The 13,889-nt window shown below is 55.2% G+C and overlaps 1 protein-coding gene across 5 annotated transcripts; it reads right to left on the reverse strand.

Annotated features, from left to right (window-relative positions):
- Positions 1 to 324: 324 nt before the first annotated feature.
- TMC4 (transmembrane channel like 4) lies at positions 325 to 13,674 on the reverse strand. 5 transcript variants are annotated; one of them, XM_031003947.3, is made up of 15 exons: positions 13,553 to 13,674; positions 12,458 to 12,671; positions 9,819 to 9,967; positions 8,636 to 8,868; positions 8,359 to 8,480; positions 5,421 to 5,568; positions 4,419 to 4,586; positions 3,720 to 3,883; positions 3,024 to 3,150; positions 2,664 to 2,761; positions 2,102 to 2,285; positions 1,176 to 1,306; positions 924 to 1,079; positions 513 to 591; positions 325 to 420 (listed from the first exon to the last, which is right to left on the reverse strand). In XM_031003947.3, exons 1-15 carry the CDS (start codon positions 13,629 to 13,631, stop codon positions 352 to 354), a joined length of 2,121 nt encoding a protein of 706 aa, XP_030859807.2. In that variant the 5' UTR covers positions 13,632 to 13,674; the 3' UTR covers positions 325 to 351. The 5 variants fall into 5 exon arrangements, 4 of the variants coding, with proteins under 4 accessions (XP_030859807.2, XP_055226495.1, XP_055226497.1 ...); XM_055370520.2 differs by having other exon boundaries at positions 12,458 to 12,689; XR_010132053.1 differs by having other exon boundaries at positions 380 to 420; positions 513 to 656; positions 12,458 to 12,689; positions 13,553 to 13,659.
- Positions 13,675 to 13,889: the final 215 nt, after the last annotated feature.

A 13,889-nucleotide genomic window follows, 5' to 3' on the forward strand; every position in this document is an offset into this window, starting at 1 on the left:
TGCTACCAGATGGGGCCTTCGATTGGCCGACATGACCGTCAAGGCTCCTTGCGGAAGAGCGCTCTGCACCGACAAACATGCCCATACATTTGATTGGCTCCTGCCCTGCTGTAGCCCTGCCCCCACCTTCAGGACGCAGATTTCAAAGCGCGCTCAGCAACCTCGGCTGTATTTATTGATACAAGGAAGATCACCCGAGAGTCAGGGACGTGGCGGCGAGGGGCCCTGGAAATCTCCAGATACCAAAGCTGGAAGGGCTTGGAGTCTTCTCCAGTTCTCCTAGTTTACAGATGTTGTGACCTAGGCTTACAATGGGCCTGGGGTCTGAAAGCGGGACGTGGGCTGCGGGGGTCAAAGAGCCGGTTTGGTGGAGGTCAGCGCCACAGCGCGCCGTGCCAGGAAGACTTTATTCTGCGCCTCCTGGGGCAAAGAGAGGTGGAGGTGAGACAATCCTCTTCCCCAACCCCTTTCCATGTTCCCCAGGGGCCCTCTCAGGGACCCGCCTGGCTCACCGTCTCTCTCTGACGTTTGAGCTCAGAGATGAGGCGTCCGTAGGAGTTAGCCAGAGCCACAGTGTACGCCATCAGGATGCTGGAGGAGACAGGAACGGAAGCCACTCCTGACACGCTCTTCCATTATATCCAACCGTCTGGCTCCTTCGAAGCCAGGGATGTGGACCCCTAAGCCCCTCCTCGTCTGGGCTCAAGGAGTTCAGTCTCCCAGCCCCTCCGCCTTCAGATCCAGGAGTCCTACGTCCCGCCCACCTCCTCCTTCGGACCCAGCAGTCCAGGAGTCTAGGCCTCCTCCCTCAGACTCAGTACGTTGCCTGCTCCCACGCCCAAGCCTCTCCTCTCTTGGACGCAGGTGGTGGCCCCCAGATCACACGCATTCAAACCCAGACCCAGAAGTCTGGGCCACCTCACCTGGAGATCAGCAGAAGGGGCACAGCAAAAGCCTGGGTCCCCAGGAAGAAGAGGAAGTTCTGGATGGTCTCAGGGAGGCTGGAAATAGACTCAGGGATCTGGGCCCAGATGGTCGACTGCCCCCGGAATGGACCACACAGCTTAGAAGGCGGGATCCTGAAGTCAAGACAGGCTGGGCTCACGTAGTGCCAGGAGTCTGAACACTGAGTGGGGAGAGAGGGAGGGAGAGAGGCGGGAGCCTCTCGCACTTACAGGAAGATGCTGTAAAGCAGGGGAACGCTGGAGATGGCCAGACCCAGGAGAAGGACCAAGGGGAAAAAGAAATTCGCCGCGGAGGCCCGGAAGGTGCGGGCAGCCGGGGAGCAGGTGGAGAAGAGGGTAAGCTGGTGGGGGAAGGCACGGAGAAAGGGGATCTGAAACACAAGACTCTGTGCCTCCTTTTTTTTTTTTTTTTGAGACAGAGTCTCGCTCTGTCGCCCAGGCTGGAGTGCAGTGGCGCTCACTGCAGCCTCCCCTCCCGGGTTCAAGCTATTCTCGTGTCTCAGCCTCCCGAGTAGCTGGGATTACAGGTGTGCACCACCACTCCCGGCTAATTTGTTTTGCTGTTGTTGTTGTTGTTTGTTTTCTCTTTTTGAGACGGAGTCTCGCTCTGTCGCCCAGGCTGGAGTGCAGTGGCACGATCTCGGCTCACTGCGACCTTCACCTCCCTGGTTCAAGCAATTCCCCTGCCTCAGCCTCCTGAGTAGCTGGGATTACAGGCACCTGCCATTAAGGCCGGCTAATTTTTTTTGTATTTTTAGTAGAGACGGGGTTTTGCCATGTTAGCCAGGCTGGTCTCAAACTCCTGACCTCAGGTGATCCACCCGCCTTAGTCTCCCGAAGTGCTGGGATTACAGGCGTGAGCCACTGCACCCGGCCTACCTGCCTCTCCTTTTTTCCGAACCAGGAGTCTGAGCCCCTTCCTCATCTAGGACCCCGGAGTCTGAGTCCCCAGATCCTCAGACATATAAGTCAGAATGCCCTAGATCCCTCCTCTCAGATCCAGTAGTCTGTCCTCCAACCCCCTCCTCTCTCAGGACCGAGTAATCCAGGCCCCCAGGATCTTCCTTGCCCTTGACCCAGGAGTGCGGGCCCCAATACCTCCTGCCTGAGACCCAAGGGTCCCCCCTACCCCTTACCTTCTTCAGGTAGAAAAGCAGCAGGAACTTGACCGTGTTAAGCAGGGGCAGTAAAGGGCAGAAAAAACTCCCCACCCAGACCACCGTCTGCGCGTAGATGAGCCCCAGCACCTCGTCGGGCACCTGGAACTCCTGGGTCCCCGCCAGACGACCCAGCGCCCCAGGACAGAGGCCACAGAGGAGCCTGAAGGACGGGGCGGGGCCGGGCCGGAGTCAGGGGAGCGGCGGCCGGGAGTTTCCCCGCCTCCACCGCCCCGCCCGCCAATAGGAAGCATGCGTATCTGAGGGGGGGGCGGGACTTTCAGGACTCCACGTGGAGGGGGTGTGTCCAGAGGGCGGGACCTGAGGACTAGAAGGGACCCAGATGTCGCCGCGGTCGGGGCCAGAGGGAAGTAACCCACTAAAACAAGGGCGGGGAGCGGGGAGATCTGCGGACCTAGGGCAAGCAAAGGGAGCAGGCAGAGGCGGGAATGGTAAAAAGGTGCGCGGTGAAAAGAACAGCGCGATGGGGCAGGGCCTCGTCCTAGAGGGGCGGGGCCTCAGCAAGGGGCGGGGCTCTCACTTTCTAGGAAACTGGATGAGCAGCGCGACTGCCAAGACAGTCAGCAGATCAAAGAGCAGAAGTTTGTACATTTCCTGGCCCAGGACAGTCTCCCAGCACTGAAGAAGGAAGAAATATATCAGAAAGAACTCAGGACCCGGGCACCTGGAGGCCCACGCGTCCGAGTCTCCACATCGCAAGCCTATGAGACCCTGTCAATACTTTCTCTGGGGGTCCTCATTTTTCAAACATTCATACCCTTGGGAGAGTGTTCCAGCACCCCAAGCTCCCCTCTCCGCCCAAACCAAGAGTCTGGACCCAGCCAGCTCCATCTCTCCTTCAGGGACCCAAGAGTCCCAGGCACACCCATGCCGTTCTCACCGGAAGTTGTTTGTAATTGTAGCCACAGGTTTCGCAGTCCTCAGCCTCGGAGTCGCCCCCACAGGTGATCTGATTCCAGAGAGAGAAGAGCAGGACCACCAGGGAGGCGAGGCGAAGAAACACGGTCCTGAAGGGGGGGAGGCAGAGGAGAATGGGCCCTGACCCGGTAGCCACCATGTGGCAGTTCCCTTCTCAGTGGAACGCGCCCGCATTCAACCCATCTCACAGATGAAGAAGCTGAGGCCCAGTGACAGAATCAGGATTTCTTTCTTTTCTTTTCTTTTCTTTTTTTTTTTTTTTTGAGACAGGGTCTCACTCTGTCGCCCGGACTGGAGTGCAGTGGCGCGATCTCAGCTTACTGCAACCTCCACCTCCCAGGCTCAAGCCATTCTCCTGCCTCAGCCTCCCGAGTAGCTGGGACTACAGAAGCCACTACCGCCGGGCTAATATTCGTATTTTTACTACAGACGGGGTTTCACCATGTTTGTCAGGCTGGTCTCGAACTCCTGACCTCAGCCTCGGCCTCCCAAAGTGCTGGGATTACAGGTGTGAGCCACTGCACCTGGCCAACAGAGTCAGGATTTGAATCCCTGGATTCGATATCAGCAGGATTTCCGTGTCTTACCCGTCAGCGCCAACATCCCTCTGACCGCCCCCACCCTTCATCATTCCCAGCCATCCCCGTGAGGCTGGAACCTGAGCAGGATAAAAACGATCTGGCGACTCCGAGTGTAGCCCTCCAGTGGAGCAATGAGCTTGAACACGGGCGGCAGCACAAAATTGACCCCAGCGATGAAGATGGACGGAAGGTAATTCACCCCAAGCTTCAGCAGTGGCAACTCCTGGACAAGGGGCATCTCCTGGGAGCGGGATGGACCATGAGTAGAGGCTTGGGGTCCTGGAGGAGCCAAGCTTAAGGTCCTCCCCCCGGCCTCTTCTTTTTTTTTTTTTTTTGAGACAGAGTCTCGTTCTGTTGCCCAGGCTAGAGTGCAGTGGTGCGATCTCGGCTCACTGCAACCTCTGCCTCCCGGGTTCAAGAGATTCTCCTGCCTCAGCCTCCTGAGTAGCTGGGATTACAGGCGCCCACCACCACGCCCGTCTAATTTTTGTATTTTTAGTAGAGACGTGTTTTCACCATGTTGGTCAGGCTGGTCTGGAACTCCTGACCTCGTGATCCGCCCGCCTCAGCCTCCCAAAGTGGTGGGATTACAGGCGTGAGCCACCGCGCCCAGACTCTCTTCTTCCTTTAAAATCCCTAAGTCCAGGGTCCGAACATACCCTCTCGCATACTTCCTCTCTAAGATCTCTGGCATTCCAAACTTCCGTCCCCTCCCTCCACCGTTGGAAATGTACGTTCCAGGACCCCCGGGCTTCCTCTTCCAAGACCCTCCGCACCTGCAGCTCCACGGTGCACCCCGTAGCCCAGTAGACGCCATAGAAGGCTGCCGCCAGGAGCGCGACCACCAGCAGGTTGAGCAGCACCCGCACCAACCAAACCCTGGCTTGCTGGCCCAGCGTCCGCAGCGCAGCCTGGCGCCGCACCACTGTCTCCTCCAGCTCCACCTGAAGGCGGGAGAGATGCCCGCTTGGACTCCATTTCCCAGGGCGCGGGCCTCCCGGTTCCCCAGGCCTGGCTCTCCAGAGATCCTCCTGAACGTGAACTGATGCAGCCGTCTCCCCACCCGCTAACAACCTCTGCAGTCCTGGTTCCACCCGCTCCGGGGCACTCCAGGAAACCAGCGGCCCTTTACAGCCCCGCCCCTTCGCGGCCGGATCCAGCAACCCAAGCCCCCATCCCTCCGCGGCCAATCTCAGCACCCCAGGCCCCGACCCTGAGGCTCCGCCCAGCACCCCAAGACCCGCCCCTGGTCAGCCCTGCCCATCAGAGGCTCCGCCCCCAGGTGGCCCTGCGCTTTATTCCTGGCCTGAAGTTCCAGTTCAGCTGTATCAAGACGCCCTGCTGGCCGCTCCCATCACTTAACTTTGAACCAAATTGCCTTAGGCCCCGCCCGCTTCTTGTGCTTACTTAAAAAAAAAAAACAAAAAACTTTTTTTTTTTTTTTTTTGGTAGAGAGGGAGCCTCCCTATGTTGCCCAGGCTGGTCTCGAACTCCTAGACTGAAGCGATCCACCTGTCTCGGTCTCCCAAAGTGCTGGGGTTACAAGCATTAGCCACCGATCCCAGCCCTGGCGCATCCTTTTCCTACACCCTTGGACCTCGGGCAGCCCAATCTCGGCCTCCTCTCAACCCTCTCATTCCCCAGGACCTGCCTTTCTTGGAGAAGGAGCTGCTTAGCATCTCTCCGGAGGCCCCATCACCGAGTTAGGCCCTGTGCGTTATCTTAACCCGGTCCTGTCTGGTCCCTACCCAGTTGCAGACCCCGCTCCCTAATCGCACCTTTAATTCGTACAAGATGATCCGCTGGCGCAGCCGCACGTGGACGTCCCCGCAGAGACCGAAGTCCCAGGCCGAGAACACCCGGTGGCTGTAGCTGGTCAGAGCCTCGGACTCCGCCAGCAGTGTCTGCTTCAGCCCAGACACCGAGCTGAGAGGGGAGACCCGGGAGACGGGATGTGAAAGGACAGCCAGGAACGGGGGTTATGGGGAGACCCCTCATATTGGGACAAACGGGCAAGATGAACCCTAAGGCCTTGGGTACTAGGCGAGTTCCCACCAGACCAGATGGGGAAAGAGTCAAAGAGGCAGAGACACAGTCATTGAAGGCAAAGTCCAAGGGAGATTCAGAGACAGTTCTGGGGTGCAGGCACCCCAAAGAGAGGCAGAAACCTAGGAGACAGGGACAGAGGCTCGGAGCGAAGGGGGCAGAAACCCAGAGTGAGAGAGACAGAGGCCCTGAGGAAGACAGAGATGTGGAGGAGGGACAGAGGCCCCAGAGGGAGATTCGGAGAGAGGGAGACAGAGACAGTGAGAAAGGAGAAACTACATCTACAAAAGATGGGGGTCAAAGATCCATAAGAAGTACAGGCACCCAGAGAAGGGAGCTGCGGCGGGAAGAGCCGAGAAGAAGACAGAGACCCAGAAGAGATGGCAGGTAAAGACTCAAGAGAGGGGGGCAGCCCAGGCGCCATGGCTCACGCCTGTAATCCCGGCACTTTGGGAGGCCAAGGGGGGAGGATCACCTGAGGTCAGGAGTTTGAGACCAGCCTGTCCAATGTGGTGAAACCCCATCTCTACTAAAAATACAAAAATTAGCCAGGCGTGGTGGTGCATGCCTGTAATCCCAACTACTTGGGAGGCTGAGGGGGGAGGATCACTTGAACCCAGGAGGTGGAGGTCGCCTCCAAAAAAAAAAAAAAAAAAAGACCCAGAGAAGACGGGCAGGTAAAGAGACTCAAGAGAGGGGGGCAAAGACGCAGGAAGGAGATAGAGAACCCCAGCAGGGGCAGAAACAGAACTGGACAAAGAGACCATGTGCACCTTCACTGCCCTGGCCCTGGCCCCCATCATCTCTCATGTGAACAACCACAGAGGGCCCCCACATGGTCTCCTTGCTTGCACTTGTGCCCGCTTATAATCCATTCTCAGTTCTTGAGCCAGTGGGACCTTCTTTTGATGCAACTCAGACCGTATTCCCCTGTTTAAAACCTATTCCAGGGCTTTTCCCTGCTCTTAAAATCGAGGCTTCTTTGCCGGGCATGGTGGCTCACGCCTGTAATCCCAGCACTTTGGGAGACCGAGGCGGGCGCATCACCTGAGGTCAGGAGTTCGAGACCAGCCTGACCAACATGGTGAAACCCCATTTCTACTAAAAATACAAAATTAGCCGGGCATGGTGGCACATGCCTGTAATCCCAGCTACTTGGGAGGTTGAGGCAGGAAAATTGCTTGAACCTGGATGGCAGAGGTTGCAGTGAGCTGAGCTCGCACCACTGCACTCTAGCCTGGGTGACAGAGCGAGACTCCGTCTCAAAAAAAAAAAAAAGTTGGCTTTTGGCCAGGCACATTGGCTCATGCCTGTAATTCCAGCACCTTGGGGGGCTGAGGTGAGCAGATCTCTTAAGCCTAGGAGTTTGAGCGCAGCCTGGGCAACATAGCAAGACCCTGTCTCTATAACATTAAAAAAAATTTTTTAGCAAGACATGGTGGTGCACCCCTGTGGTCCCAGCTGCTCCCGAGGCTGAGGTAGGAGGATCAGTTGAGTTCCGGAGGCCCAGGCTTCCGGTGAGCTACGATTGCACCACTGCACGCTAGCCGGGTGACAGAGTGAGACCCTGTCTCAAAAAACAAAACAGACTGGGTGCGGTGGCTCACACCTGTAATCCCAGCACTTTGGGAGGCCAAGGCAGGTGGATCACCTGAGATTAGGAGTTCGAGACCAGCCTGGCCAACATGGCGATACCCCGTCTCTACTAAAAATACAAAAAATTAGCTGGGCATGGTGTCCGGAGCCTGTAAACCCAGCTACTTGGGAGGCTGAGGCAGTAGAATCGCTTGAACCCGGGAGGTGGAGGTTGCAGTGAGCCAAGATCGTGCCATTGCACTCCAGCCTGGGTGACAGAGTAAGACTCTGTCTCAAAAACAAACAAACAAAACAAATGAAAAACAAAAACAAATCCCAAAACCTTGATCTTTTTTTTTTTTTTAGATGGAGTTTCGCTCTGTCTCCCAGGCTGGAGTGCAGTGGCGCAAACTCGGCTCACTGCAAGCTCCGCCTCCTGGGTTCACGCCATTCTCCTGGCTCAACCTCCCGAGTAGCTGGGACCACAGGCGCCCACCACCACTCCCGGCTAATTTTTTGTATTTTTAGTAGAGACGGGGTTTCACCGTGTTAGCCAGGATGGTCTCGATCTCCTGACCTCATGATCTGCCCGCCTCGGCCTCCCAAAGTGCTGGGATTACAGGCGTGAGCCACCGCTCCCAGCCCAAAACCTTGATTTTAACTCGCACAGAATAAGGGGTTACACAGCAAGACCGAGGATTCTGGGGCCGGGCGCGGTGGCTCACGCCTGTAATCCCAGCACTGTAGGAGGCCGAGGCGGGTGGATCACCAGGTCAGCAGTTCAAGACCAGCCTGACCAACATGGTGAAACCCCGCCTCTACTAAAAATACAAAAAAGTTAGCTGGGCGTGGTGGCGGGCGCCTGTAATCCCAGCAACTTGGGAGGCTGAGGCAGAAGAATCGCTTGAAACCGGAAGGCGGAGGTTGCAGTGAGCCGAGATTGCACCACTACACTCTAGCCTGGGCAATAAGAGCAAAACTCCGTCTCAAAAAAAAAAAGACTGAGGATTCTTGGGGAGGGGGTTTCTGCCACCACCACTTGCTCCCCCACCCCAACCCGTCCCGTCAGGGGTCAGGGGTGCAGGTGCCACTGACCGATGCAGGATGAGCAGAAGGTAGATGAGGCCAACGGCAAAGGCCCAGCACAGATAGGTGACCGCCAGGCGTGGGCGGGGCGGGTAGAAGCCATAGAAGAGAGGGGACCATTCCAGGTAACCCTGTGGGGGGAAGGCGGCGCAGGGGCCACTGTGGGAGGAGGCGGGGCTCCTGGAGCTGCACAGTCAGGGTCTGGGGTCAGGGTTTGAGGTTCGTGTCATTGAAGGCACTGGGTTCACAGGTGAGCGGGGAATCCCCCAGGGACCCAGGCACCTACCTCTCCCGAGAGCAAGTTGAAGAGCTGGGTGGCAAAGGTGACCAGGCCCTGGGAGTGGGGGTTATAGGAGCCGCAGGGCGAGGAGATGTTGGGGCTGGGAGGGCCTGGGGGAGCGCCTCCCAGCCAGGTGGGCAGCAGCGTCATGCAGGCCATGAGCACAGAGGCCAGCACGTTGAGAAGGAGCAGGAAGCGCAGCAGGGAGAAGTAGGACTCCGTGCCGGCGCCAAACTGGCCTGCAGGGGGCAGCAGAGAGAGGCTCAGGTTCCTTCCCGGGAGCAGGACCAGCGCCTCCCACTCCTGGACTGGGGTCCCGCCGCGCCTTTCTTTCTTTCCTTCCTTCCTTCCTTCCTTCCTTCCTTCCTTCCTTCCTTCCTTCCTTCCTTCCTTCCTTCCTTCCTTCCTTCCTTTCTTTCTTTCTTTCTTTCTATACGTATATATACATATATACACATATATACGTATATATACACATATATACACGTATATACATATATACACATATATGTATATATACACATATATACACATATATGTATATATACACATATATACACATATATGTATATATACACATATATACATATATACGTATATATACACACACATATATACATATATACGTATATATACACACATATATACATATATGTGTATATATACACACATATATACATATATATACACATATATATGTGTGTGTATATATATATATATATATTTTTTTTTTTTTGAGACGGAGTTTCGCTCTGCCGCCCAGCATGGAGTACAGTGGCGCGATCTCGGCTCACTGCAACCTCCGCCTCCTGGGTTCAAGCAATTCTCCTGTCTCAGCCTCACGAGTAGCTGGGATTACAGGCGTGCGCCACCGTGCTCAGCTAGTTTTTGTACGTTTAGTAGAGACAGGGGTTTCACCATGTTGGTCAGGCTGGTCTCGAATTCTTGACCTCAGGTGATCCACCCACCTCGGCCTCCCAAACTGTTGGGATTACAGGCGTGAGCCACCGCGCCCGGCCCAGCCGTGCCTTTCTCAGACCCAAGAGTCCAGACCCCCAGCCCCTCCTCCCTCAGACCCAGATCCCAGCCCCTCCTCCCTCAGACCCAAAAATCCAGGCCCAAGCCCCTCCTCCCTCAGACCCAGGAGTCCAGGCCCTGCCCCCAGGACACCACCCAAACCCCACCGCACCCCCGATCCTCTTCAGTGTCCACGCCCAGGGCTGCAGGCTTCGCAAGCCTTCCTTTGTTTTCTCCTTGGACCTCCGAAGTAGCCGCGCCCATTGGTCCGTCTTAGTTCCAGAGCCATAGACCACCTGGTCCCTGCTGGCATTTCTTTGCCTGGGAGGGAAACAGGCAGAAAATGAGGGGTTTCGCAGCCCCAGACTGGGAACCATCTGCATGTACACACAATCCAACAGTAGAATGGAGAAGTAAATTGTGGCCTATACATAAGATAGAATACTCTGTAGCAATAAAAAAGAAACCAGCTGGGTACAGTGGCTCAGGCCTGTAATCCCAGCACTTTGGGAGGCCGAGGTGGGTGAATCACCTGAGGTCAGGAGTTCGAGACCAGCCTGACCAACATGGTGAAATCCTGTCTCTACTAAAAATACCAAAAAAAAAAAAAAATTAGCTGGGCCTGGTGGCGGGTGCCTGTAATCCCAGCTACACGAGAGGCTGAGGCAGGAAAATTGCTTGAACCTGGGAGGCGGAGGTTGCAGTGAGCTGAGATGGCGCCATTGCATTCCAGCCTGGGTGACGGAGTGAGATTCCAAGAAAGGAAAGAAAGAAAGAAACCTAATGCTAGGCAGAAGAAGCCAGCACAAAAGACTGAAGACTGTATGATTCTATTTGCACAAAGTTGCAGAGTACAGCTAGCAAAGCTCTACAGAAAAGCAGGAGGTTGGAGTAGGAGGATTGCTTGAGCCCAGGTGTCGGAGGCTGCAGTGAGCTGAGACTGCACCACTGCACTCCAGCCTGGGCATCAGAGCAAGACTCTGTCAAAAAAGAAAAAAAAAAAAAAAGGTTAGAGAGAAGAGGTTACCTTGTATTTGTGAGGAAAAAGGGGGTGTCAGGGGAGGGACGCACAGGGTGCTGTCATGCCGTGTCGCTTGCCCTAGCTGGAGTTTATCTGGGCTCTCACTTTATGAATACAGCCGTCCCTCAGTATCCATGGGGGTTGGTTCAAGGACTCCCCAAGAATACTGAAATCTGTAGATGCCCAAATTCCTTATATAAAACGGTATAGTATTTGCATACAGGCTACACACATCCTCCTGTGTTTATTTTATTTTATTTTAATTTTTATCTGATTTTTATAGACAAGTGTCTCGTTTTGTTGTCCAGGCTGGAGTGCAGTGGTGCAATCATAGCTCAATGCAGCCTCAAACTTCCAGGCTCAAGCAATTCTCCTACCTCAGCCTCCCAAAGCGCTGGGGCTACAGGTATGGGCCACTACACCCAGCCCTCCAATGCACTTTAAATCACCTCTAGATTACTTATAACACCCGGTACAAGGTAAATGTTATATAGATAGCTGTTCTTTTAACTTGTATTATTTTTTGTCATATTGTTACTTTGATTATTACTTTTAAAAAATAGAGATGGGGGTCTCGCTATGTTACTCAGGCTGCAGTATAGTGGCTATATTCACAGGCATGATCCCGCTACTGATCGGCATGGGAGTGTTGATACATTGTTATTTTTTATTGTTTTTTTCCATATATATACACATATATGTATATATATACGTATATATGTGTATATATACGTATGTGTATATATGTATATATGCGTATATATACGTATATATGCGTATATATACACGTGTATATATACGTATATATGCATATATACATACACATATATGTGTATATATACACGTATATATATACACGTATATATATACACACGTATATATATACACGTATATATACACACGTATATATATACACACGTATATATACACACGTATATATATATACACACGTATATATACACACGTATATATATATACACACGTATATATACACGTATATATACACGTATATATATACACGTATATATACGTATATATATATATATTTGAGATGGAGTCCCGCTCTATCACCCAGGCCAGAGTCCAATGGCACGATCTTGGCTCACTGCAACCTCTATCTCCCTGGTTCAAGCGATTCTCCTGCTTCAGCTGCCCGAGTAGCTGGGATTACAGGCACCCGCCACCACACCCAGCTAATGTTTGTATTTTTAGTAGAGTTGGGGTTTCGCCATGTTGGCCAGGCTGGTCTCGAACTCCTGACCACAGGTGATCCACTCGCCTGGCCTCCCAAAGTGCTGGGATTACAGGTGTGAGCCACTGCAACGGGCCCATAATCATTTTTGAAGGAGGGCACCTGCATTTTCATTGTTCACCAGGCCCTGCAAATTATGCGGTGAGAGTGGGAAAAGAAAGAAGTTACAGAGAGGGAGGCTTGGAAGAGGAGGCAAAGATGAAGGAAGGTATAAAGCAGAGAGAAATAAATATTAACAGATTTTGGACACACACACAGAGAGAAACTGAGGCAGAGACAGGATTGGTGAAGACCAGGGAGATGGCAAATCCTAGAGAGAAGAGACCCCAGAGCCATCGAAAGGCAGCACTCACCTGGAGTCTGAAGTAGAGACAAAGATGAGGGGAAGAAAGAAACCAAGAGAGGCAGCTCTGAGCGGGGCAGAGAGAGGCCCCAGAAGCCAGGAGCGGCAGAGGACAGAGGGAGGAGACCGAGTCCAAGGTATGGGAGAAGGGCCCGGTCCGGGCTGTGGGGGTCCCAGCTGGAGGTGGGGCCTCACCTGTGTGCCCGTCTGGCCTGCATGGGCCAGGGCAGTTCCCGGGAAGGGTGAGGGTCCTGCAGCTCCATCTGGGTGACTTCTGTGAAGGCCTTTCTGCTCCTTCCTCCATTCTCCTCCTCCTCCTCCAGCGCCCCCCAAGGCAGCACCCCAGGGCCTCGGTACCGAAGGGTGGCAGCACTGGGCAGCTCGTTAAGCACAGAGGACAGCGATGGGCCTGGGGAGGGGTAGGGGGCTGGGAAGACCCGGGAGTCTGGACCCAAATTCCTCCTCCCTCAGACCAGGAAACCAGGCCCCCGGCCCCTCCTCCCTCAGACCCAGGAGTCCAGGCCTCCGACCCCTCCTCCCTCAGACCCAGAAGTCCAGGCCCTCGGCCCCTCCTCCCTCAGACCCAGGAGAACAGGCCCTCGGTCCCTCCTCCCTCAGACCCAGAAGTCCAGGCCCTCGGCCCCTCCTCCCTCAGACCCAGGAGAACAGGCCCCCGGCCCCTCCTCCCTCAGACCCAGGAGTCCAGGCCCCCGGCCCCTCCTCCCTCAGACCCAGGAGTCCAGGCCCCCGGCCCCTCCTCCCTCAGACCCAGGAGAACAGGCCCCCGGCTCCTCCTCCCTCAGACATAGGAATCCAGGCACCCGGCCCCTCCTCCCTCAGACCAGGAAACCAGGTTCCCAGCCCCTCCCCCCTCAGGCCCAGGAGTCCGGGTGCCAGCCTCTACTTCCCCTGGACCCAGGGGTCCACAGCCCTCAACTCCGTCCCCAAGCGTGGAACCCTCCTACTCCAGGGCAGTGGAGTCCAGGCTTCAACTTCCTTTTCCCTCTAGCTCAGGAGTGTGGGAACCCAGCCTCTCCTATTCCCAAGACACCCAAACTCCCAGCCCTTAGCCCTCCCCTCCTCCCAGACTAGCCTGGTTCTCCAGGCTTCTCCTCCTCAGACCCTGGAGTTCCAGCCTCTAGTTCCCTTCTCCCCCATAACATCAGGAAGTGGAACCTTCTCTCTTTAGCCCTCAGACTCAGGAGGCCAGGCCTCCCCTTTCCTCCTCCAGCAGGACCCCCCACCTAGCCTGAAGGTCAGATGGATCTGAGCTTCTCCTGGCATCCCTACCTCCTCTGGCCTCCCGGGGGGCCAGCCACCCCCTAGAGGAGCCCCAGGCTTCTGATTCCAAGGTCGGGTTTTCTTCCATGGCCCCAGGCTGGGCTGCCTCTAGTGGCCACCAGGCAGACACTGCCCCAGGTAAGGGAGGGGCCAGGGGCAGGTGTGTACCTGGCCAGCAGGTGGCCCGGAGGGAGTAAGGTACACTTCCTGTGGTTTCTCAGGGCCGCTGATGCGAAAGGTCTCCTGGGAGCTGAAGTCCCCGTGGTGCCCCGGGCCTGACAGTTTGGCTCCTGGGCTGGGCGGGGGGGGGGGGGGCTGTACCTCACCCTGGGACTTGGTGGACTAA

This window comes from Gorilla gorilla, chromosome 20 (genome assembly GCF_029281585.2).
Source record: "Gorilla gorilla gorilla isolate KB3781 chromosome 20, NHGRI_mGorGor1-v2.1_pri, whole genome shotgun sequence".
Classification (NCBI taxonomy): domain Eukaryota; kingdom Metazoa; phylum Chordata; class Mammalia; order Primates; family Hominidae; genus Gorilla; species Gorilla gorilla.